This window comes from Patiria miniata, unplaced genomic scaffold (assembly GCF_015706575.1).
Source record: "Patiria miniata isolate m_02_andy unplaced genomic scaffold, ASM1570657v1 HiC_scaffold_7, whole genome shotgun sequence".
Classification (NCBI taxonomy): Eukaryota; Metazoa; Echinodermata; class Asteroidea; order Valvatida; family Asterinidae; genus Patiria; species Patiria miniata.
Genome location: NW_024037074.1, coordinates 18,583,127 through 18,610,504, shown reverse-complemented (window position 1 = coordinate 18,610,504; position 27,378 = coordinate 18,583,127). Strand labels below are relative to the sequence as shown.

Here is a 27,378-nt window from a genome sequence, read left to right as displayed (position 1 = left end):
GAGCAAAACTGCAGGGAGAAGACACTGTAGAAGTTTCAGTTTTAGACGTGGGAGGGAAAACCCGAGAAGAATATTCTGGGGGAAAAACCCACGGAATCAGGTAGGGACTGACAACCCAATCCGAGTGTGGGCCATGGCAGGAATCGAACCCGGGCCACCGAGGTGGAAGGCGAGAAAAAAAAATTCTGTGTAAGTGTCAAACTTACGGTCTTCTAAGGTTTTTGCAACTCTGGCGTCACAGAACGGTCCCGACAGCTTTGTGCTGACTGAGCACACATCAAACACATACGTGGTGAAGGGGTCCAGACCTTCCAAGATCAACTCACTGATGCTGTTATTCTTCCTGTTAACCAAATTTTTTAAAAAGATGAAAAGGAAGAAAAAAAATTAATCACAATAAATACAGAATTTCCATCCGTCAAGCTTCCCTGAAATTTTTGGGCCTTAATACAGAAGCCGCTGGCATCTTGCAAGAGCACCTGAAAATGTGAAAATCTCGGTGAAATGAATTTCCTTTGCATGACATTTAACCCACATGACCCTCCGACACCATCCATTAACATACAATAACCAATTTCAATCATGTTAACAATTCCCAAGGTGTATATTCAGAAGACAAAACGTAAATTATTATTCTTAATGCAATCCCGGTGTTGTACACAAGGATGGTCTCAAATATCAAACTTCCTAGTGATTCTCCAGATGCTTGGGGTTGTATTTCACATTTTGTAATTTTGTTTTTAATAATTAAACAAAAAACATAAAAGGTGTAAGATAATAAGCAATTTAGGCTTGCTATAGGAGCCACAAATCAGAAATCTGATAAGCTTTTTCTGTCCTTTTTGTCTCCTTTGATCCTTTATCAAGATGTGGGTGGTGGTGCATGAAATAATTATCTAATGATTTCAGTGCGTTTTGTTTTTCAAAAGTGTGGGCTGAACTGTCAAGCGTTACTGATTCTCAATTCGGTGGTTGAAAACAAAGGTGTCCAGATGCTATCATGTTCAGGTGTTTCCAAAGAAAAACAATTAAGGACGGATAACTTATTCTATCAGGTCAGGTTGGCGTAGCGGTACTTTCCTCGCCTTCCACCGCTGTGACCCGGGTTCGAATCCCGCCTGGGCCAACATGTGGATTGGGTTTTCAGTCACTGTCTGAATCCGTGGGTTTTCCCCAAGAATATTCTTCTGGGGATTTACTCCCACCTCTCAAACTGTAATTTCTTCTCACTGTCTCCTCTCTACAGAATACTTCAGGCTTGCGAGCTACAGGACCAAGGGCGCTTTTGAGGAATCCTTGGTTTCATTACCAGAAGTTAAAAATAATAATAACTGTTGGATATTGCACAATCAATGTGGACAAATTTGAGGTAGATGCTTGGTGTTCTGCAGAGACAATTCTGACCAGTGTTCTAGTCAAGTCCACTAAAAGTCCTCGCAAGTAATGTTGAAGTAGATCACAAGTCCATCGCAAGACCTCCAGTCCCAAGTCAAGGGCGGATCCAGGGGGGGGCCAAAGGGGGCCATGGCCCCCCCCAAAACGAAACCAATTTTTTTTTTTTTAATGTGACATCGCAATAAAGGCAGGCAATGAGTACACCACCATCTTTTCCTCAAAAAAAATTGGTTAAAGTGGTCAGAAATTGCCTCAGATCGCACCACAGAGCATCTAGAATCCAAAAAATTTTCGGGGCCCTCACGGGCCCCGAACCCCACGCCGTAATTTTTTAGACCCACTTTTTTGGCGGGGACCAAATTTTTTTTTGGCCCCCCCCCAAAATTGTGTTCTGGATCCGCCCTTGTCCCAAGTCAAGTCACAAGCTCTTCAAATGAACTGTGACACGGGCGGTCCTCTTTCTTTTTTTAAATTTTATTTCTTTCTGGTAATGAAACCAAGGATTCCTCAAAAGTGCCCTAGGCACTGTAGCTCGAAAGCCTAAAGAAACCAGTAGGGAGACAATGATAAGAAATGACAGTTTTAGAGGTGGGAGGAAAAGCCCAGAGGAATATTCTGAGGAAAACCCACAAACTCAGGCAGGGACTGAAAACCCAATCCACATATTGGCCCGCGGGGGATTCGATAAATAGCCTGCGTACGTGTTCATCCACTTGTGAGCTGACTTGCAATACGTCTCCGACCAGACCTTGCGATGAGCTCATGACGGACTTAACTACATCACTGTTTCTGTTGCATGGGGGTTAAAATTAAAATACCACGGACTGCACTCACTCTAGGTCCAGTTGGATGGGCAGCTCCGTCTGCGACCGGTTCCCCTGCGGCCAGTAGCGCACGATGTAGCCAGTGACCAGCTGGTTGGTGACCGGCGCCTGCCAGCTCAGCCTCACGGCCCGGGAGCTGAGGGACTGCACAGCCAGACTGGTGGGGGACTCGAGGAACTGGTTAGGAACGCCTGCGAAAAACAGACGGCAAGGAAAGGGGGCAAGGGGAGGAAAGAAAACATCTGTAAATTCAAAATTCTATGAAATATGTATGCAGGTCATTCTATAAAATTCGGGATCCACGTTTTTTGCCGTAGGTCCCTGTTACATCTGACATCTGTGATTTTATAATTCTGATGCACTCCTTAATGCAGTCGTCCGAGAGAGTGGTTACGAATAGCCATCTACCTAACCCAACAAATAAACAAAATGGCTTTGCAGTCATTCTTAATGATACTTGAATGGCGAACTACAAAACACCAAGTCAACAGGGACAGGAAAAAATGTCTTACACTTTGGACCCTATCTTAAGAATGGCCAAAATCTATTTCTCCCTTGCAGTGGCCCTTGAAATTGTGGTTGGCAATTTCCATAAAAAAAAATCTTTCTGTGCACATTTCATTTGCATCGAATATGTATCGCCTCTAAGAAAATCAATCTACAATTTCTGCCCTCTGTTTGAGTGAGCAATAATTTAAAAGAAATATCGTTTACTCACTGACAAAATACATAATTCATTCCCTCCCCCAGGCAACGGGGACAAGAGAAATGGCACACTTTGGACCCTTAAATGAAGAATGACCATAATTTATTTCTCGTTTGCAGTGGTCTTTGAAATAGTGGTCGGCAATTTACATAAAAAAAATCTCTGTGTGTATGCATGTACATTTAATTTGTATATATGTCAACATTTGTATCACCTCTATGAATTTTTTTTTATTTAGCACACGTATCTACCAACAATTAGGTACTCACTGGTAATTATGTCTATTTTTAACGACAGGTAAATGAAGTTTATGAGAAATATGAGACCCATTATGTAGCACCTTTATAAAAGGCATTCAAGGTGCTGCGGCGCATGAGGCAGCCACTGCAAGAAACCATTTCTCTTAGGCCAAAAAAAAAAAGTATTCGGTCTCTGGTCAGACCAAAGTTCCGGAATTGACGCGGCTACGCGGCTTCTTTTTTTTTCTTCAAGCTTGGATTGTACAGACAAGTTGGGGTACTATTTTGCTTTTTTGGTGTCCTCATGTACATTGGTGTCCTCCATAATTTGCCATGGTGCTTTCGATCATTTGCCTTGGTGCAATTTCCCATTCCTTGGTGCTCTTTGGTAAAAAAAAAATTGAGGAGGGGCGGAAATAGAGGGCGCTGTTGAAGCTACCGCGGAACATTTTGGAAAAAAAAAGATCGACGCGCATGATTAAAATCGACGCGCGCGCTGACCAGAGACCGACTTATTTTTTTTTTTGGCCTTAGCGATAAGTGTTACCGGATTCTTAAACATCCATTACACAACTCACTGGACCTACGGCTCTACGTCCCATCCGATAAACGAAGCAAGAATGATCAAGTGCCTTGCTCATCAAGAGCACTTAAGCACCATGTTCCCACGATCAGGATTTGAACCCATGTACCACGGCACATGAGTCAAACACCGTAACCATTGGACCAAAGCCCCCCACATAAATATCAGTGTTACTTCCAGAGTGTTGCTAAAACCCCAACCATCAATATTTTGAAGGCTTAAGTGAGATTTGGATAATGCTGTCACAGTTAAAAACCTTTTGAGCTGGGGTATTAGGGGGAGAATTCCTCCATAATCCTCCAAAGCTCGTATTGATTTACAGGGAGATTATCCGTGGATATAGGCAACAAATTCCCTCGCTTATCGGGTACAGCTTAACCGGCTTTAACTCATCCCATCACACATGAATTTGTCCACGTGTTTTAACCACGGCTTTGTACATGTCTCCAAGAAGCAACAGCACACATGTAAATCTCAAAATGCAGGGTCCCAAATCGCACAATGCAAGGGGAGGGAGAGGCTTTTGAGGTTTGGCAGAGCATCAACCCTCCATGTGGTATGTAAGTCGGTGATTACGCACTGCTGCAGACCTTATGGAGATTTATGTGTTGCATGTTTCTCAGACGTGTGTTCTCTGTTAGGCCACAAAAAAAAATAAGTCGGTCTCTGGTCAGCGCGCGCGTCGATTTTAATCATGCGCGTCCATCTTTTTTTTTTTCAAAATGTTCCGCGGTAGCTCCAACAGCGCCCTCTATTTCCGCACCTCCTCAATTTTTTTTCACCAAAGAGCACCAAGGAATGGGAAATTGCACCAAGGCAAATGATCGAAAGCACCAAGGCAAATTATGGAGGACACCAATGTACATGAGGACACCAAAAAACAAAATAGTACCCCATCTTGTCTGTACAATCCAAGCTTGAAGAAAAAAAAAAAAAAAAGCCGCGTGGCCGCGTCAATTCCGGAACTTTGGTCTGACCAGAGACCGAATATATTTTTTTTGGCCTTATACACAAAGGTTTACTCACCCCCATCCCAGTGAAATATAATCATTGCCCTCTAAGTCCGCCCTAACGCGTAAGGTCTATACTCTGCCTTTGAGCCATTACCAAAAGTCACTCTTGTGAATCGCCTTTTAGCTGGGGTTCTCTCCAACACCAGCATGTGAGCATTAACGGCACAAATATATTTTCAACAGATGTTCAGTTTGGTTAATGGTTCCCTGTTAATTTGCAAATCTAAACTACTCTGGCCCGTACCTGGCTTTGAGGTGGTTCTGACGTCCTGTACAGTCTCATGTCCGTCACTGGCAATTGTGTAGGCTAGCAGTTTGATGACGTAGGTCGTATCTGGCTCTGTGCATGGGAAAACACAAAAAACATCCGAAATTTCAAAACAGAAAATTAATGAACATAAATGCAATTGGCCAACAGCTGGCCATGACAGGGCGAGTGACTTGTGACTGGCCAGTGGCTGGCTAGAGACTGGCCTGTAGCTGGCTAGGGACTGGCCAGTGGCTGGCTAGGGACTGGCCAGTGGCTGGCTAGGGACTGGCCAGTGGCTGGCTAGAGACTGGCCTGTGGCTGGCTAGAGGCCGGTCAGTGGCTGGCTAGAGACTGGCCAGTTGCTGGCTATGGACTGGCAAATGGGCTTGCTAGAGACTGGTCAGTGGCTGGCTATGGACTGGCCATTGGGCTTGCTAGACACTGGCCAGTGGCTTGCCGCTGGCCATGGGCTGGCCACTGGCTAGCTTGGGACTGGCAAGTGGGTTGGCTAGGGAATGGCCACTGTCTGGCCAGGGAATGGCCACTGTCTGGCCAAGGGCTGCGTAGCGGCTGGCTAGTGACTGGCCAGTGGACTGGCTTGTGGTCAGCCAGCAGTTTGAAGGCCATTGGTAAGTCAGTAGCTACATGTACATAATGCCAATGATTCCTATCATTGCTTCTTCAAGTAATACAGGTATGTATACACGTACCGGTATGGTGAATGTTTTGCAGAGTTTTTAGAGATCTATTCCCACAACACTTTCCATTGAATGACCACATAAATTAGCTACATGAAAACTTATTAAAATACTGGTAATATGAAGAACATCATGTTGGTATCGATACATTTTTTTTCCCGAGGTAGCGGAACTGCTGATACTTGACAGATTTAAAGAAGAACTTTCAGCTAATTTTCCTCACGGAAGTTCTCAAATCATGCCTGTTAAGTGGCTTTCGGTAAAAGTGTGGCATCTGACAAACAAAACAGCGCCTACGATTAAAATAACACAGGTCTAATATAATTTCCTTGAGACCGCTCATTTTTTCCCCGAATATTTGCATTGGAAAAAAAAAAAAAAATTATTCGGATATCCGATGGATGAACGAATATTCGAATATTCAGTATATTCAGCACAGCCCTATCACTAAGGTATCTCGTTTTGATCCTGATTGTTTACGAGCAATACTGACAAAACACAGCCATTCGTGCCTACATTATCCCAGTGCTGACAATTTGACATAAACACGTATACACAGGTACGTTCTTTAGCAATAAATATTTATTGCAATAAATTTTTTGGAATCGGCTTATGCCCTCCCATTTTTGGGTCAGGCAAAACAGTTATAAATACAACCTATGAAATAGCAATTATTTCCCAGAATGCAAACTGGTCTGTGTAATCTCCCATACCCAAAATGCCAGTGGGACTTTTGGTTTTTTTTTAGTGGGGGGCTCTTTCTTCATGAATACGATTAGAGTATGCACTCAATAGAATATACATTTTGGGAGGCGGAGCTTGCATAAGAACCACGTTCAGTGTGCACAGGCATCGGTTGTCACTGCCAGCCTATCAGCACAGTCCACCCAACTAAAACAACAACAACAACGCGGTGGACGAAATGAAAACACCCCGACAATAGATACATCCTGTTGACAACTGGTGATCTTTTTAGCCGGTCCCTATACATCCCACCCTGCAAAAAGAGAGTGTACGTGTGCGTATTTACATGGCCTCTGGTGGCCCGAGCGTGAGAATGGTACCCGGGTCAAGGATGCCCAGCTTGGCTTGGTCCCAAGTGCTTTTTTTCCGCTAAGCCAACCACATATCAAAAAAAAAAAAAAAAGAGAAAAAAAAAATTACAAAAGAAAAAATAAATAAATAGAAACCGCAAAACAAATGAGGAATGTACGTGTACGCACACAGTGCAGGGAAGGTGTAGCTGAATGCAAACGAGGATGAATAATATAATTACCGGCCGATCATGACCTGTGATAAGCGCTGGCTAGTATTTATGAGGGCCCGCAATGAAATCAAACCCTTTGATATCAGTTACAGCGGGCTGCCGAGCGCTCCCTGTGTTTTTCCACCGGGTCTTTTTAAAGGCTGGTACATTTTTATTCATCGGGCAGAATGGTATGAATTCTATTGTTACACATGTACATTGTATATAACAAAGGTTCAATTTTTTTTCCCCCAGTTGCTGATTTGCTGGTTCGGTAGTTTTTTTTTGGGGGGGGGGGGCCAAATCATGTGTGGTATCTGCTGGGTACAATGGTCCATCTGTTGTGATTTAAAATGATTTTTTTACCTATCGACTTTGATTAACATTAGCAAGTCCAAAAACAGAAGGTCTAACATAATGGTTATTAAATATCAGCACAAAAACAAAAATTCTACTCCATGAAAAGATAGTAGCAACATGTACTTCCTTAAATTCTTTTTTTTTTTTTTTTTTAAATAATACTTCATTTCGCTAAATTTAAACCATTATTTCCCCTTTCTCATACCTTTCAAGAAGAAAAAAAATATGTATTTTCTTTCATTTTAAAGCAGCATATCACACACTTTTTGACAACATGTAAAGCCTCATTAACAGAAATTGAATAACACATTTAAAAAAAATAATAATAATAAGGCAAAAAAAAAAAATATTTGGTCTCTGGTCAGACCAAAGTTCCGGAATTGACGCGGCCACGCGGCTTTTTTTTTTTTTTTTTTTTTCCTTTTTTTCCCCTTTTCTTCAAGCGTGGATTGTACAGACAAGGTGGGGTACTATTTTGCTTTTTTGGTGTCCTCATGTACATTGGTGTCCTCCATAATTTGCCTTGGTGATTTCGATTATTTGCCTTCGTGCAATTTCCCATTCCTTGGTGCTCTTTGGTAAAAAAAAATTGAGGAGGTGCGGAGATAGAGGGCGCTGTTGGAGGTACCGCGGAACATTTTGGAAAAAAAAAGATCGACGCGCATGATTAAAATCGACGCGCGCGCGGACCAGAGACCGACTTAATTTTTTTTTTGCCTAAAAAGGGTTATTTTTTATTTTTTACTGAATGAATTCGCAACAAAACATACCCTTGAAGACTATTTTTTAAAAATGCAATTATATCTTCTAAGGTGGGCTGGTACAAAATTTGCTAAAACTTCGCATATAATTGAATACCCCATTCAAATTATTCATGACAGGGCACCTCAAGCCAAGACAAAAAAAAAGTAGAAGGTTCTTGTTTCTGACCACGACCAGTAATTCAATACAGTCAAACCTGGAGTGCGGTTGGAGACCCTAGGAGCACTTGACCTCACACTGGACAACCTACGGCCATTATATCCCCCCCCCCCCCTTCAACCTGTGGTCAACAGTCCATTCCTAGAGTTCACTTCTTTACAAGCAACAAACACTTGTGTCAACAATGCAGGGCTGAAAAAAAAAACTTGCGGTATTCAGAACCCCACTATTCAGAGCCGATACTCTCACCAAACAAAGGCAGCAATTTTCTTCTTTTTTCCTTAACCCATTTTTTTCCCCAACCCATAACTTTGACCTTTTCCAATGGGGAAAAAAATCTATACTAATCTTTTCTAAGGTCAGTTAAGGTTGATTTTTTTTTATGGGACTCTATAAAAAAGAAATTGGTTGAAATTATTTTTCTCAGAATGTAATACATATTGGAATTGGTAGTTAACAAAAAAGACTACTCCCTTGCTCTTTTTGCTCCACAAAGGATTGACATACATGTAACTGATCCCTTCATGTGATCCTTCACGGTGATTTCCCTTGTTATTATTTTTTTTAACGACATTTTTTCCACGTAAGAAAACGATAAATAGTACACAGAGACAATATTCGGGGTAAAAAATACTTGAATTTTTTTCTTCAATTTCTTTAAGATAATGTACTAAGATTTGCTCAATAATAAAATCCACTGTTCTATGAACAATAAATTTGGCCTTCAAAGAAACTGACTATGGAAAATTATAGTGGGGGAGGAAGTACAGTAACAATACTCACCCTGATTAGCATGGCCTTAAACTTGGTCACCTTGGTCACATATCGATTATGACAGCAGCAACAAGAATACCCACTCAGTATAAACAACTCCGCCCATTTTGGCACGGCGCCAGAATTCAATCCCAAGACCAGATAAAAAAAAAAAAAGCGAAAGAGAAAGAATAAAACAAATTCCTGAGCCACAAGGGGACAGCGGTCAAGAGCGAGAGAGCCAGGTCATCCAGCCTGGCCAATGCCCCCAATGAGATTTACTTCGCTGGGGGAGTGGGGCAACCAGGGGGAACAGCCCTGGCAAGCCCAGGCTAGGCAAGGCCAGGGCCGAAGGGCAACTTACAGCAAGGACCTTTTTATATATCTGTGGGTGGAGAGAGCGCAAAGCTGTTGTTGCAACACGCTCAATTTACAACCCATATTGGATATTTAACAAGGAGGCCACAACAATTCCTAGAAGGGGGGGGGGGAAGGAAAAAATAATTGATGCTTTGTGGGGCTATATATAAACACCAAGCAGTGAAATATCTCAACCCATATTGGACATGAACGAGGAAGCCTATCAAAAAATCTAGGTAATAAAAGGAGAAAAAAGAACCATTTGTGGTCTCGTGAAGCTACCGAATAACACAGGCATAATAGGAAAAAAATTTCAAAGAATTATTTAAGCCTTAACAAGGCGCACCATAGTCCAGTGGTTACGATGTTAAAACTCAGGTACAATGGTACGTGGGTTCAAACCCTACATGGTGTTTGTACCCTTGGGCAAGACATAAACAATTGCCTCTCTCCACCCAGGAGTATGAATGGGTACCTGTGAGAGGACCCAATGTGCAGTCATATTGGCTGCCGCGTGGTCCCATGGCCTGATAAACGGGGGAATAACTGTAAAGCGCTTTGAGATTGTTGATACAATGGAGAAAGTGCTATATAAGCAAATCTTCCAATTTCTTTCTTTTTATTTATTCTTCAGACGCAAATGCCTCTGAAGGCAGCCAAGTTTGCCAAGGCTGAAATATCAAGCCATCTTAATATTTTGATTTGTCATTTAGCAGGTTGCAGCAATTTAACTCATTTTCAATTTGTCAGGAAAACAAATTGGTGCACATTTTTGCATTTATTAATTTAGGAGATTTGAAATGCTTTTGCTTTTAATTCTTGCTTTGTTAAATCAACCTTGATATCTACATGTACATACCGACATATGCAAACTATTTTTCCATCAACTGTTTTCCTGACATTTCCGACTATCGCCTTCTATGGAGGAAAAGGGCAACCTGACCGTACGCACCTGGACGAACACCATTATACTGACCACAATATTAATTGAAATGGCCAAGTCCAGGTGTCCGATTAAGTTCATTAAATTTCTGAATAATTTGGAAATGAAAAAATCAGAGTTGTACATGTAGTCAAGTACTTTCGGATTATTGGTACTTTCCCAATACTTTGTTTACTTCCAAATATTGAGCTGTTTATTGTGAAAAAGTGAGAGAAACATAGAAAAAAATAATAACTTGGGACTTTGGATACATAAAAAATACTTCTTAATTAAACTGTTGGGACAGAAGTACTCGAAAAAGTACTTGCAAAGTACCCCCGGCGAGTACTTTCCAAATGCTTTTGCCTTAAAATGCTTAGTTCATACAAGATTCTGATTGTCAAAAGGCTTTATTTTATTTTTTTTGGGAATTAAAGCATTCATTGTTCAAATAATCCAATGTCTAGTTTTAAGTTTTTACTTGGAAAATACTTGACTACAAAATTGTGAAAAAAAAATGTAAACTATTTTGCATAATGTACCTGTAGTGTGCAGTGTTGGAAATTTAATACGTATTAAAAAAAAAGGAAATCTGACAAATCTGGATCAAAACTCCTTGTCTCCCCCCCCCCCCCCAAAAAAAAGAATCACCTATTTCAAAACCCAAGAACCATCATGAACAAACCACAGTTGTCATCTGAAACTAGCCGGTGAGACCCAAAATTGAAAAGTATGGTTTCAAATAGCCTAAAACTCTTTTCATTGAACCGACTGCGCTGGAAGAAAAAAAACACCAAGCTGGGCCAAGAATGCTGACTGTTTACACTGGTCTCACCGCGGGCTACCAGTTGTAATAACCGTCCCGCACCATGGGTGTGACTAAACCTATTGGACGCTGCCCCCACAAAACACCTCTGGACTAGGAACGGCCAACTCCCCCAACGGGACACCCTTAACTTGACCTTTTTTTTCCCTACTTCAGCTTGATTCAATTTTTTTAAAATCAGCAGGGGGGGCTCATAGCCTGATTCTCTTACCCACTGGCTTCGGTCAAAAAGGCTGGTTGCGCACTAGAGGTTGTTGGGAAGGGGGGAGGGGAGAGATGGTATCCCAGGGTGCTATGTGGATCGCCAGTTCAAAGGTTGCATTTGTACAAGTAGGCCGGGGCACCGTTGCATAGTTTCTGTCCGGGAGGAGACATACTAACACACTAACTTGGCATCAATGCGAGCCAGGCAGCGTTACACTTGACACTGATTCTTTAGAGGTGCACTTGTCCACTTTGGATTAATTTCCAGCCACATTCACTGTAATTTGCTTTGACATTTTGGGCTCCGTCCTTCATTTCTAGGGTAGGGCAAGGTCGTCATGCGTTAGCACATGGGTCCCCATCTTGCTAAACCTCTGTCAAAATGATTCAAGGGGGCAGCTTGGTGGTGCTGTTAAAAAAAGAAAGAACCGGACTTATGCAACAGTAAACCTGTTTTGTAACAGGTTGGGCAAAGCGATGATTACGCAGTCAGTGACACCCGTTTCCCATTGAACCCATACGTAATGAGGTCACCTTGCATAAGCTGACATGGTCCAATGATCACAGGAATAAAGGTAGATCAATGGATGAGTGATTGGTATTTCACTTACCCTACTCCCCCCCCCCAAAAAAAAAGCTTGAAAGCTTAAAAAAAAAAAAAAAAAAGACCAGAGATTGTTGTTGATAAGTGAACCAGATCAAAATAACAATTATTAGAATAAGCTCAGAGGTACGTACATTGTACATATGTAAGTTCTAACCCATTGAACACAAAATTGACAGAATACCAACAGTGGACAATAAAGTTTTTGCAAGTATAATTCAGTTGGAATTTCTTTTGGAAATTTAATACTGGGTTTAGACCTTGAAAGTTGTACTTTTATGTAAGCACGTACGTACATGTATGCTTGGTACTACGAGAGCTTGTGACAAAAGAAATTCACAAGCAAGGCCAAACCGAGTAAGCAAGAAGCTTGCCAAAAATAATCTGAAACAGTGGCTTGCAGTGCCTGGAAGATTCACAATTGAAATGCGTTTGATATTTGAACTCACAAAAGGGCATCAGTCACCAACAAGTAAAGCAGCCTGGGGGGGGGGGGGGGGGGGAGTATTTCAATCAATGCACTGCCCATAATTATGAGTCCCAAGTGTGAGTACCCCCTCAACGGTGGAAATCCCAACGAGTCCCATATTGAAGGACATGTTAGCATTGTTTCTGCCTTGTCCCCATGCTGATGCAGTTGACTTACACTGGGGTTCACACAGAAATCTTGAAAAGAAATTTCGTGACTTTTCCAGGACAGAGGCAACGGGACGCCACTCCCTTTCTGCCTTCCAGTTTGGCACAAGACTATGAGCACCACGAAGGCACCGCAATGGTGCACCGAACGTGCAACAAGTATTGGGCATACATGTACCGGCATCATGCATAAAAAGGAAGTATAGTCAATTAGAATGCAACCGGAAGACTGACTTGGCCAAACATTACGCATCATCATGTATGGGTTGTGCAGGATGTACGTGTACATGACTTTCCCAGGACTTTTTTCTTGGAATACCAACTTTCCACGACTCCTTAAAAATACAAAAAAATTCCATGACTTTCCATGATACCTTTAAATTCCAGGATTTTTCCATGAAACCTTTAAATTCCAAGATTTATCCATGACTGTGGAAATCCTGTCTCGTGTACAAATACGAGTTTGCGAACGGAGCATTTGAAAATCTGGCTGCGCATACCTCCACACCATGCCAACACGTGCACCCAAACGTGCGTTCACCGTCGATTGTGGACGTCCTATTGTCCCTCTTTTGTTTGCACTCTTAACTTTTTAGGAAGGCTCCCATAGGTTTTGTACACGACCCCAATCGCGGACGTATGCTGGGAATCGTGGACGATATTGTTCTCTTTTGTTCTCTGGTATTTTTCCTCCACGGTTTGAAAAGATGAACACGTACATGTACACACTAACAGTAACACACGCAAATGATTTGTCCTTCCCTGGCCCGCAACTTGGCCACAGTGCTACATGTAATAACCATAACAGTCCCTATGCCAAGCCCGTAGATTTAAATTGTGTCTTCATCCCAATGACCTAATCCACTAACTTTCTGAAATGACTTACACGGAGTGGGATGAATATGCATAACTAATCCTATGCGCAGATATTGGGAGGGGGGGAGGGGGGTGTCTGATATAGGTCTTAAATTTGATTAATTTTCTTAATGCGTGGTCGTTTTACTTGGCACATCTTACAAGATGAATTTCAAGCCGGCAGGCCTTGTTTATTGGCACTTTCTTTCCCCCTAAGTGTCCCGCAGCCATCCAACCACGACCCCGGCCGCCCGGATATCCAAAAAGCCGCTAATCATCAACAATTCATCATCTGGCAAAGCAATCTCCCCAAGGAATGAACACTGATTTCCTAATACGCGGGCTTGTGTCACTTCCCCCATTTATTGGATCCCCCCCCCCCTTTCCTCTCTTTTACGGAATTCGTATGAGGTCAACTCATCAAATTGAGAACCAGAAGAAAAAAAAAAAGTTCCGTTCTCACCGACTTATTCATTGCCATTAATCAACTCATCCGCTTTATGAATAATGGAAAGTGGTCATTGTTGTCGCCAATACTGACCGCTTCCCATCCCCCCCCCCCCCCCTTCCTCCGGCTGATGGCCATACAGCAGTTGTAGCCAGCTTTAATAATTCCCTATGAGCGGACGCAGTAGCTGGGTGAGAAAATATATACAAACAAACAAAAGAAAAACAAATTGCGCGTAGGCGTCGCTACAGGTCACTTGTCAATACTGTGCCCGTGTCCAAATTCATGGACACTCCATCAGGCTTGAACGCTGTCCACATACATCAGTGGACAAAAATAGCAATTTGAAAAAAAATAGCAATTTGTAAGTATGCAAGGGAGGGTTTTTCATGCATGAAAAAAAAAAGGTATTAACAATAAGGCAGTCATGGATGAAACTTTTTTTTTTTTTTAACCGGTTGTGATATACCGGTACATGTGTTCTGCCTGCAAATTCCGGTAGACGTACCCCCCCCCCCCCAAGGAAGGTGGATTTGTGACTAAATTTATGCCACAAGAACACAATCCTGGCAAAATATTGTACTTCAGTGCAAGCAAAATCCTGTCTCATTTCCTTGTTTTCCCCCTTTCTGTCAGCGCAATGACCGCACCCACCCATAATCATTCACCATGGCCACCAGAAAAACGTAAACAAATACGACATGTCAGGGGAAGCCGTTGGGTAAGTAGTTTGGGGGTTGATTGAGGGGTCACTGGCCAGGGCTTAGCCCCTACCCGCCCCTCTGGCCCTTTGCCAAGCCCACTTTCTCCCTCCCCCCCCCCCTCCAATGCTCCAACATCCCACCCCTTCCTTCCTTCAGTGATGTGGGTCAACTAGCTCATATTTCCCCTGGGGGGCCTCACAATGACAACATCAATTCCCAGAAATAGGCCAGGTTTTTTTGTTTTTTTTTAACAGGGGACATCTGTGCAGAGAAGGGTTGTGGTCGTGGGCTGAAAAGCTACAAACTTCTGACAGAATAACAGACAATAAGAGCTACTGGTCTAAGCGAAAACAAACAAAAAAACAAACAAACAAAAAGGCAAAAATCAATAATATTCCACGAAAACTCAAGAAAGTCCCCTTAAAAATAATTTTTAATTAATGACCTTTTGGCAGACGCAAAATAGTCATATTTTCCCCCTGCATTCTAAGCTGTTTCACAATGATTTCCGTAAGTTACTTCACTGTCTTGCAGTAAAATTTAAATCTGAATGCACAATGTACCAGTACATGTACATGTATAATTAAAACACCAAGAGGCACTCTTCCATACATTCTGAAGTACACAATAAGCTTGGTTCCTGCATCTTTAGGACAATAAAATTCCATGACCTTCATGAAAATCCATGACCTACCAATAGTACATGTACATCAAAATGCAGATCAAAACTGTCCAATTTGTTCTGTGAAAACTGCTCAACGGAAACAGAAAAACAACACAACAAAGCAATGAGGACTTATCAACATCAAAAACGCGTGTACCGTATCGGCGAAATTGGTCGCAATTTGTCGGGGATAAAAATCTGATTTTCTGATGCTTAATTATGAATAAACGTGTGTACAAAGTTTACAATTTAAAAGAAATTAGTCCTCACAAAATTCCACGACTCTTCCATGACTTCTGTCATTTTTACAAACTTTCAAGACTTTCCCAGGAATTGAAAATAAAATTCCATGAGTTTTTCAGGTTTTCCCCCCAGGCGGCACTTTGAAAACATAACTAGCAAAATGGAAAGAGGTCTGTTTTTTTTCTCAACACTTTTTCTATAGTGGTGCAGCCACACTGCCTGAATTAAATGTACATGTACCGGTATGCATCATTAACCATATTTGTTAAAGTTCAACCGGTACGTTCAATTTGTCAGCTGCAATGAAAATTAGCCACCCAAGGCCTGGCTCCTGTTTTGATATCAAAATTAACGAGTGCACCGCAATTGCGATACAACTTGTGGACCGCGAACAAAAGCCATAAGGTGGGCGGAGAGGCTTAAGTATATTTAGTAAATTGAATAGAATTTGCCAGCTGTTGCTTTCAGCTGTGGCTGAAGCAAAATTGTAAACAGATAAATTGAACAAACTGGTTCGGAATGGATGGAAAACACAAGCTCTGGATTTGAAAGTTTCTTCTTTCTTTTTTACCAAAAGAAATTGTGATCAGAGGAAGTGATTCAGAACGGCCGACCAGGTGATGAGAGCAGGGTTGAGCCGCGCTGCTGTTGGGAAATTAATTCGTGACCTGAATATTAGATTCCATATCGGCTCACACTGACAAATGACCCTGCATTTCATGCATCTCGGGACACATCTGCACAAAACAGTCTCGATTAAAAAGGGACATTTTTCAATACTTGTGTATAAGATCACTTGAATAATTGCTTCCACTACAGTGTAGAAGAATACTGGGGGAGGGGGGGGGGTGTACACCTATTGGACTTCATGCATTAAAAAAAGACCGTAATATTTTTACGGCAATCTATTTTGTAATTGAGTCATAGTTTAAATATCAAATCCAATTGTTTTGTGACCATTGCAAACGTTACGAGCTACAGTAAATTATTAAATTTGCTTCTGAACTTGTTAATTTGGACAATAAAAAACAGTGTCCAGATGTTTTCATCTATTATTCGTAACTGTCCTTAGGCCGTCCTTCTGATTTGAAAATTACAGGCGTGTGGAAAAAGGCACACCTACCAAATTTTTCTAGGCGTGTGATTTTTCTAGGCATGTGATTCTGTGGTCCAAGCGGGACTGAACAATCTGGTATTTTTTTTTGTTATTTTTTTTTTTTAAATAATATTCAACTTGGTTTACAGTAAAGCCATTTTCTTTTCACCGACATACTTTTTCCCACAAATTATGAAGTATAATTATGCCGTAAATGTATGCCGAGGTGTGCAGTACAGAGGGATTCAGGCATGCGATTATTGGCACTTCTTGGGAAGCTTTTAGGCGTGCGATGGCGTGGGGGTGTGATCGCACGCCTCAAAATCAAAAGGACTGTTCAGGTCAGCTAACTCTAACTACAAAATCAACTGCCTAAATTAGGCGGCATTATACAAGCACCTTCTTGATCCAATTTAATGGCTCACTGTGTGCAAAGAGTTAATGGGGAAAATACAATAAATTTCCGGGCTTATTGTATTCTTAATCCAAATCTTAGGAAACTTTGGTTTGGCCAGACACTGAAAAAGGTCTAGACCTATCCGAGTTGCAAACTTTTGTGATTCCTGGACTGGCTTTCCTCCATTACTCGGACGCCTAAAACAGACATGCAACTGGGAATTTAGAAAAAAAAACGAGGAAACTCCAAACCGCACAAGACTTTGTACAGTATTTTTCAATTTGTTACGGCATTCATGAGAAGTAAAAAACGAGGAAATCAGCGGATCCGAGGAAAAGTTACATGCCTCAAAAAAAAAAACCAACACGCTTTGTATTTCATACAATGCACTCCCGTGCAGTGACGTGTTCACAGCTATACAAAATGCATGTGTGATGGAAGTTCAGGCATGGAAGCGTTAGCAAGCGTTCAGGCATGGAAGCAGTAGTGGCTACCAGAACCATCACCATAATTTCAAAAATCAGATCGGTGTATAAATGGACTACCATCATTCTAGTTACAAGTTGGGGGAACAAAAAAGTACATAAATAAATAAATAAAATGGTTCCAACTCACCTAAACCAGTGATGATATACTCAGTGGTGTTGAGAGGCAGCAAGATCGGTTCCGTGGCCGCGCCAAGCCCGCTGTCGGCATCGTACACCGAGTAGAAGAGCTTCAGGCCCAGGAGGTTCATTTCCGAGGGCTGGGGCGGATGGGGACGGACGCTGATGGTGGTGAAATTGAGATTCACCGTCTCGAACTGTGGTGCCTCTGGCCCTGAGTATTCAACAAAACAAAAATAAGTGAAGAAAAGTCCAATAACTGGTGTCGGCCAGAAAACAAAACCAAGCCTTTACTGGCTTGAATAAGCAAACTTTTTGATTCATTTTTGAGTCTTAGAAGCCATCCAATTAATTTGATAAACAAATCAAAATGACAAACAAGCAAAATCAACCCACATTTTGATATTGTGACAATGTCCTGGACAACTTTTTTTTTGTCAGTTGAATGTCATTTTTACCAATGATAATAAAAGAGAAATTGATAACGCGCATACAATCACAGATCCATTTCATGGCGCTGTAACAAAGAATAAACACACAAAATGATTCAGGGAATAAATGTTGCAAATGGAATCTACTTTGTTTGGCAAATGGAATTCACTTTTTTTTAACATTGGGGAAATTCCCCTCTGGGAAACAATTTTTTTCCTAAGCACCGAGTGATTTAAAGGAGAAAAACTTCACAAACTTGTAAAATGTGATGCGATCAAGCTAAATGAGTCGTTTGTCGACCCTGGTCAAAAAATGTTTTATTATAGATTTTAATAGAGCACAATATCAGCATTACTACTGTGAAAACCGCATGCTGATACCATCTTTAGTTCAAAAATTATAGAAGTCGGAACACCACGAGATGTGATGAAGTGATGTGATGAAGTGGCCCTATTTTGGCCTGTATCTCCAAATGAAAATTCCCGACAAACGACTCATGTAGCTTGATCCCATCACAAATACTTGGGTGGGATTTAAACCCATGTCCTCCTGCAGTGAGACAGGGCAGTAGGATGAAAACACCTTAAAGGAGAAAATCCCCTTTTCGGATTCAACAAACAAAAGTTTTATGGTATTTTTCTCTTTTTTTTCAATTACAAAAGTACATGTCACCTCTTGCCCTTTATTATCAAATTATGACAATTATCATAAACAGATATTTCAATCCACAATTTCGCAAATTATTGTCTAAACATGTGGGACAAAGCCGGCATGTTAAAGCAATAAAATGCAGGAATACCACCATTAATATTTTGTAGAGGCCCTAATAGCCATAATATTATTAAAGGGAATGTACATCATTGGCTTATGCTTTAATTTTCAGAAATGAACTATTTGAGGGGTTAGTATAATAGATCAAATTATTGTTACACTGACATGCTTGAAGTTTTGTTTTCGAAAATGCTGGAAAAACCAAGAAAAACAAAAATTTTCAAGTAGTCTGGTTTCCTGACTCCACTGAAGATGAAATGGATCAATTTACAGATGCCGAAAAATTGTACGCTAAGGGAACCAGTCTAGTTGACCTGCACCCATTCATTAACATAAAACCAATTAGCAAACAAAATTGGACTGAAAAAAAAATGGGAAATTTGGAACAGTAGTAAAAAATAGTTAGGTTTTTCCTACGGTGGTCGGCCGACCACAGTTGGAAATGTAAACAAAAATACAATTTTCTTGAAAATGACTTCACACCAGGTGCCATCATTTTACAGGATGCTTTAGACTGTCATTTACCAACATCCTGTAAGGTATTTCGTAAAAACTTGGTCATTTTATTTTTCGATGTTTGCAAATGTTGTATTTTCCCTTTAAGTGCATCTTTAACATTATTAATTTATTTTACTATTGAATAATTGTATCAAATCAATATAAGTTTATAGTTTCATTTTATTGTACAAAATACATCAAAGTAAATTGCGCCCACCAGCCATGAAAATTGAAATTATTCACTATAATATCAAATATTGTATCAAATCAATATAAGTTTATATTTTTATTTTATGGTACAAAATACATCAAAGTAAATTGCGCCCACCAGCCATGAAATGACATTTCAAACAACCGACAAAAAAACAGACAAGCAATAAAATTCACCGAGGATGTGACTTAAACCATTTCCCAATTTTCTCCCCGAACAGCAACCCTTCCGGTGCCCCTTGCCCTTCCAGAAATCTTAGCTACGCTGCTACCCTTGCTGCCCCCGGAAAATATGCGACCATCTGGCGGTCAACGTCCAATAATAATGCAAGGGATACTGCGACATCACGACCTGTCATTCAACCTTGAAAAATATCAGCAGCTAAGTGACAGTACAAAGCACATGCTGTCCAAATGGGCCATGTAAACATGGCTCAGTTTTGCTCGGGCCAGAGTTTTATAATTTTTTTCTCTCTCTCTCTGTAGATTCCGGATCATAGCAGAGCATATATCAGCAACTTGAATTAAGAGCTCCGCTAGCAGCAAATATTTGTAAAACTTTGGGGGCATCGACACATAGGCGGGTTGAGAATCAACAAAGTGGGAACTTGAACTATCAATAAAGCAAGAAGCTCGGGAGAAAAAAACAGCCAGCAGGAGAGAGATTAACAATCTTTTCATCAGGCCACTGCTATGGGTCAACGAATTTATCAAGCTGTCAGCGGGCTTTAATCCCCTGTCCCTACACTGGCTGGAGGGAGGTTGGGGGTAAAACAGGGTCACCATTTCCCAGGGGGGAGAACAAGATAGGGTGAAAAGGGTCGGAAAAAAGATACTATGTTGAAATTTTTGGGAGGCTGGTTGGGTTTTGGGGAGGATTTTGTTAAGAGATCACAAACGATCCGGCCCCCTTCTTGCCTGTAGGAAAACACAGTGGAGGTGTGTATATGATCATGTACATAGCTGGGCTGAGTAATGTGAAGACTCCTCCTTTGAATGGTATAAAAGTAAAAATCAGTATTTTGATTTTGGACAAATTCATAAAAAGTGTAAAATGAAATAAAAGGAGGGAATTTTGTTTACTCTGTGTGACTTGAATGCTTCAGCATGTATACATCTTTAACCCTAAGCACGCGAAATGGGTCATTCTATCGATTTGGGCTCCACATCTGACACCTATGATTTTATAATTCTGATGCACTGCTCCAAGAGTGATTATGAATAGCCAACTACCGTACCTACCCAACAGATAAAAGAAAATCGTTTGGAGTCAATTTTTTCTAATTTGTGGAATAAAATCTAAAAGTGGGTACTATCTGTAACATTTTGGTGATCTCGGCAAGGATCATCGGCACCAAGTTAGTATTCAAACAATCTCCAAAACTTACGCAAATCGCCGGGGACGCGGGTCTGCACCGTCACCCAGTCTGAACTGACGCCGAACCCTTCGGTGGTGGCGGCCGCCATGCGCACCTGGTAGATCTGCCCCGCCAGCAACCCCTCCACGGTGAACTCCGTCAGGGAGGCGTTGTTGACCATCGTGTCCTGCGACTGTGTCTCGCCGGTCTCCCGCACTGTGATGCGGTAGCGCACGATGACACCGTGCCGGAACTTGTCCGGCAACGGCTGCCAGTTCAAGGTGACCGTGGTTGGGGTGTTGCTGGCCGCCGTGAATCTGGGCGCAAAGGAGGGCCCTGTGGGAATATCAAGAACACAAAATATAGGTCACCTGTTTTTTAAACTTTTAAAAGGACTGCAGCAGAATTCACGAAACTTTGGGCAAGTCCACTTGCGCCACAATTTGTTGTGCAACATTTCATGCTGCGCGACATTTCAGTTCTGCCAATGTTAGAAACTCTCATAGTGCCTAAGTCCGCGACTTGCGCAAAAAATTACGGCATAACTTGCGCAATCATTTAAGGTGGCGTAAGCTGTGGCGTAACCACTGAAAATGACCTACTTACATGTAACAAGCAAAACGCGACTGTTGTGGAGCCTGTTATTGCACAACTTATCAAGCTTGATACAAGACACTCACAGCTTTTGTGTTTGAAGAGAAAGAATTGCTCTCCTACTCATGAAAGACTTTTTAGAGTCGCCACACGATTCCGAGGAAATTTGCACAAATGTTTTTTTTTAAATGGCAGGCAGAGGTAATTTAACAACTGTTTCATGAACAAACAAAATCATACATGAACAGCCGTTGAAAATGCTGTTATTTTCCTCGTCCTAGATGTTTCGATTATTTAAAACGTTGTGCAGCTACGCCAAGTTTTGCGAAATCGATCATAAGTTTTTACGTAGCTGCGCAAATCCTACGCAGGGCATATGTTACGCACTGCTCTGTGAAATCGGCTCCTGTTCACGTAAATTTCCGTGCAAAGCAAATTAGTTTGAGTACTGGCTAATATCAAAATGAGACTTTAATTACCACGGATTTGCTTTGTGCTATAAAGTGAGCTTTGCTTTCACCTTCGCTTATAGTAAGAACCAACCTTAACCCTAATTCCCTAGGGGGTGTGCAAAATCGTATTACAATTGGAGGATTCAGGACTGTTAAGGGTCCCTTCAGATTGTTTCTTCAGGTAAGCCAACAAAAACCTAAGGGTTTTCTTTCTTCGTATGAACGAGATACACACACTACATACGTATAAACCTTTAGTCTTTTATCCTACAGTTGCTCCTGAGGTTACTCACATGGAATTATGCAAAGTAAAAAAAGAAAATCAACAATTTTCCCCCAAAAGGACTTTTTGAGGCTGTTGAAGCGAAATAACAAATAGATGTTGTTAGATACAGCCAAGAACCTAAAACTTACTTGACTGCTCCGTGAGAATGTAATGCCGCTTGGACTCCTCGCTGGGTCCGTTGGTGGTCCACGACTGCATATAGAAGGAGTAGTTGGTGTGAGGGCTCAAGTCCTCGATCATGACCTGCGTGTCCTCAGAGTCATGTATCGCTTGCTGACCAATGCCATCTGCCAAAACAGAAAATACAGGTTTCAGTTCTGTTAACTCACTTTGCTGGATACTTTCTATCTTTCAGCGACAAATTTGCATTTTTTTCTGATGCAGCTTCCACAAAAACTCACTAAACTGAGGGCTCAGATTCAAGGCGTTATCCTTGAATACCACTACTTGGTCCTTAGGACTTTTTGATGCAAACTTTGTGACCATTGACAAGATCACTCAAACAACAATCAAAGTTTCATTGAAGAGTGACCTTTGAACACAGGATTGGCTCCTTTCCAGCAATTTTTTTCCAAATGGCATTTAAACCCCATCTGTTTAATTGATTGCACTGCATCATCAATGCATCAATTGTATCTTGTCATCACTGTGGTACGGTTGAACTATTAGCACACATGCATCACATTATAAAAACGTATCGCCTCCATGCAATTGCTAACGACGAGAACTGTTGGTAGTGACCTAAGTGGCGTTGGCGGAGATGGGCAGCAAGTCCGGCTGCGCTCGCAGCCAGACTAAGTTAAAGTTGGCACATATTAATTGACACAATTCTCGAGCGATCTCACTACATTGTAATTTATTCCCTAATGATGCCATAAAACACAAGAGTGTTGGGACTGGCTGAAACGTTACTGGGCGGTTTGGGACAATACAGCGACTAATGAGCAAACCGTACATGTGTATGGACACCGTGCGGGGAAATACCAATACGCACCTTTGACGGCCTTGTAGTGGACGCTGTAGGCGATGATTTGGCTGCGTAGCCGCGTTGGAGGCGTCCAGGTCACCATGACCGTGTTGGGGTTGACGGACAACAGGCGGATGTTCTGGGGAGGATCCGGCGGGTTGCCTGCGGAGCAAAAAAAACCCAGTCCAATTCATTCATGGGTCTCAGTCTCCAGCGCTGCATCGACATTTAAATCTCACCTTCTTTAACAAAGCTGATGAAACTCACTCCGTAAAATTTGCCATGCATTGTTTGCATGATCTGAAATTTTGGTTTAATTCCATTGGTAAACATCAGAGTAATAGATCTCCCTCATAGGACGCCATCTTCATAGGAAAAAAAACTGCGTGTTCAATGTTATCAGGTGCGTGTGCGCGCAGTGTGTAAAATTGTCTCAACACGCACGCGTGTTGCTTGCAGCCGATGCGTGTCATGAAAATTTGACACCCAAAAATACCGATGCGCGTGGTATCTGTAGGAAATGACGTCATTTGAGACAGACCTAATCAGGATAAAAAGTAGAACATGATTTTTTTTGACACGTACAGGGGTGTGAGTGACCACTGATAAAAATAGCTGAAAACAGCTGAAAAAGGTGTAAAAAAGCTGACCTTTGGAAATCTCCTATACATTTGTACACAGTAAGTAATGGGAAAAAAAGCTGAAATCCAAAACAAAAAAAGCTGAAATCAGCTCTAAAGCTGAGATTTCACACCCCTGCACGTAGTACCAATGCAAGTAGAGTGTGCCAGTAAGGGTGAAAAACCAAGCCCAGTCATGGAGAACTTGGATTAGTCTACAATGCAATCTCTCCTATTGGGCCCACCATCCAGCATTGGCCTGTAATATCTCTCTCTCTCTTTGATACTCACCATCAATGCGGACTTCCAGCTCGGCCCCGGCCTGTATGCTACCCCCCTTGTTCTCCGCCACGCACTGGACAGTGCCCATGTCCTGCCGGCGGACCCCGATGAAGACCAGGTCGTCCGAGGGTTGCTGGACCACCCGTGAGTCCAGGGCTGCCGGGTTGCCGTTGTGCAACCAGCGGATGGTTGGGGCGGGTATGCCCGTCGCCGAGCAGGAGAACCGGACCGTGCTGCCCAGGGGACCAAAGAAGCGAGTGGGCGACACCCTGAATGCTGGAGGCACTGGAATTACCCAGGGGAAAAAATGGAAAAAATGATTTATTTTTTTGTAATCTCATTAACATAAGCACTGTACAATCTGAGTTGCAATTGGGGGACACAACTTCCGAACACACAGAAAATGAAACATGGTGTCAGGGATATGTAAGTAAGATTTGAGGCTTTGCATGGTGGAGACTAAATAATGAAAGGTTTGCGGAAACACCATGTGCGAATAATTTCTCAACTAAGAGAATGGTTCTGAAAAGAACCAGAGGTATAAACTTGACGTTCCGGTCAGTATGCTCTGACCGTCTTCAGGAGAGTCTATGGGATATGTAAATTTTATGTGGATTTTGCCCTTCACCAATGTACTTATTATATTGACCACCCTATACATTCTGTGCCAAGTTGTCCTTGCAGTCAAAATCAAATCTGTTTTCAACAGTTAAGAGCTCAAAGCCTACATAAAGCAGGATTGACTGGCTGTGACTGTTTATGTAACTTGATCGACTGCAGGTGATTGATAAGCCAGCTGTGCATACCGCTTGCCTGGGGTTTTTTTGTCTGTTGACTGAATTTGACAAGTCACAGTGCTTGCTTAGAATATGACCTGACTGTTGGTGAATAGCCTGTGTAAAAGGCATGGAAGGGGAGAGGATTTTTTTGTTTTTATTGTCTGTGACTGTGCAGATAGCAGGAGGGTTAACACTGTCAATGCAGTACTTAGACTACAACACGGTACCCCTTGCTGTAACTTTTCATTGAATAGACAGTCTTTCTTTTGATGTACATGTAGTTACTAATTTGTTTCAAACATGAACATTTTCACTTTATTCAAAATCTTTGGTCGCACCACAAAGCAGAAAGTCCATAGAGTGACGATACGTCACTTTGTGGTGCACCAAACAAAATCTTTGGAAATATTTTGGTTCAGCATGTCTCTGGAACGCACGCTAAGTTTGAAACGACTGTAACCGAATTTTGCTTGAAAAACAAATTTACTAAGCTGTTATTTTTTCTATCGTGAAATATTGGATGATGAAGACCGGGATGCAACACTCTCCCCCTATAGGCCTTTATCGTGCTGCCACCATTTCAGTCATGTGCCCTGCATCAAATAACAGTACTGAATGATGCTTTTTTTTGTGCAAAAAGGAACCAGACTATTTTTCCTTCCAGCCTCGCTTTGGTTATGTTAAATTGAATGGGAAAAAATCAAAATGGCCGCAACATGATAATGGGCTATATCCTGTGGTTGAGTGCAAACCCCCCCCCCCCTCCCCCCACACTCACCCACAATGAACAGCTGGGCCTGCGCCTGCACAGAGACCCCAGTTGCGGTGTTCTCGGCGGTGCAGACGTACACCGCTTCGTCCTCTGCTGTCACCTTCAGCAGCTGGAGATTGCTTCCCCCGAGGTAGTTTACATCCTGCGTTCTGATTGGTCGGCCATCTGCGGGCGTCATCAAACAAGAAAAAGGATTGGTCAGGCTTGAAATAAAAAATATCACATCAACTACGTGAGGATAATGTCATGTACTGAAACAACAACGAATCACCAAAGAAAAGAACATTTACGATAGCAAAATATCCAAAATTGTGGCAAGTTTTGATGCTGAAATAGCTGTAACATTGAGGCTTCTGCCTGAAATGACATCACACCTTTGGTCATGAATACGCAAATTTGCATTAGCATAAAAACCAAAAAGGCACCAAAATGCCCTTAAAAATGGCAAAACGAAAATTGAAAATGAGGTTAAATGGGACACAATGGTGCATTTCCAAGGATTGCATTAGATGGCCCTTTAATCCATATCAATACCACACTCCAACTTATCACAAATTTTGAGTTGACAAACCAACAAAAAAATCAGCTTGTAATGTGACAGATCTGATGATGTACGAGTGTCCTGACTCCAGAGCAGAAACTGTGAACTCCGAAATGACTTGAACATGACTCGCGGGCCGCAACTCTTGACAAGTCAGCTAAGCCGTGCAGATGTTGAATCTATGACTGCTGCAAATCCACAGAGACACTGATGTGCGGGCACATTGAACACCCTGCTTTTCTGGGTCGAAATCCACTTCCCAATTGATGCAAGAGGCTTTAAGCGTTTCTCAGGGAAATCTTCTGCTACATGGAATCCCCGAGAGACAAGTGAAAGAGGCACCGGTATGACCTCAAACTGTCAGCGAATGTTTCCAGGAGTCTGTTGTCAGAGGGAGGTACAATGTACCTGTAGAGAGAGCACGCAGGCTTCGATAATTTGCAGCGACTGTTCAGAAGTGGGACAAATGGTGAACTTATTGGGAACAAGTGCAAGTGCACAACAGAAGTGGGACAAATGGTGAACTTATTGGGAACAAGTGCGAGTGCACAATAAGCTCTGGCCGTCTTGCATGACATGATTGTGCGTACAAGCCCTAGTCTGTCCCCGAAAATTGACAAAAATAAGCCCCCTAAGTTTCCCATAAAATATAGCGTGCTATATAGCGCGGTACGCGTATACACCACGTGAAAGTAACATTACTGCACATATTTTGCCTCCATTTACAAAATTTTCATAAACAACTTTACGAATTGTTTACAAACAACATTTAATAATTTCAATATGATTTTGCACACCCCCTAGGGAGTTAGGGTCAACTTCCTAGGGGGTGTGCAAAATCATATTGAAATTGGAGGATTCAGGACTGTTAGGGAGTTTTGTTGGTTTTTTTAAAATTAAAATTTGGTAGTTATATTTTATGGGAAACTTACGGGGGCTCGTTTTTGGTCAATTGGTCAATTTGGTCAGACAGACAGACAGACAGACCAATACAAAGTGACATGTACAGTAAAAATTGCAGGGTTTTTTTGCTTAAAAGGGGATGGAAGATTTTTTCTAGGCTCAGTCAGTTATCCAAATATTCGTTCTAGTGCATTTTTAATTTTTTGTTGGTTTACTCAGGCTGTGTATTTGTTTTGTTTTACTGCCGTCCCAATGGGAACCCTCTCAGTTTTCCTGTTTTTATTATTTCAATCTTTTAAATGACATTTAAATGCCTTCTATTAGCCCAACTGGCGAGTCAAAGTTATTAGATAAGGTATGA

General features: G+C 41.8%; 1 protein-coding gene across 1 annotated transcript in view; it reads right to left on the bottom strand.

The window, feature by feature from the left end:
- Positions 1–27,378, bottom strand: part of LOC119746545 (immunoglobulin superfamily DCC subclass member 4-like) — a 76,695-nt gene that overhangs the window by 18,141 nt on the left and 31,176 nt on the right. The window contains exons 5-13 of the mRNA XM_038223524.1: positions 25,580–25,738; positions 24,032–24,307; positions 23,148–23,282; positions 22,282–22,440; positions 20,852–21,157; positions 17,563–17,766; positions 5,005–5,100; positions 2,230–2,410; positions 207–343 (exon numbers count right to left, since the gene is read on the bottom strand). Of these exons, the coding sequence (XP_038079452.1) occupies positions 207–343; positions 2,230–2,410; positions 5,005–5,100; positions 17,563–17,766; positions 20,852–21,157; positions 22,282–22,440; positions 23,148–23,282; positions 24,032–24,307; positions 25,580–25,738 (1,653 nt within the window). The remainder of the gene's footprint in view (positions 1–206; positions 344–2,229; positions 2,411–5,004; positions 5,101–17,562; positions 17,767–20,851; positions 21,158–22,281; positions 22,441–23,147; positions 23,283–24,031; positions 24,308–25,579; positions 25,739–27,378) is intronic.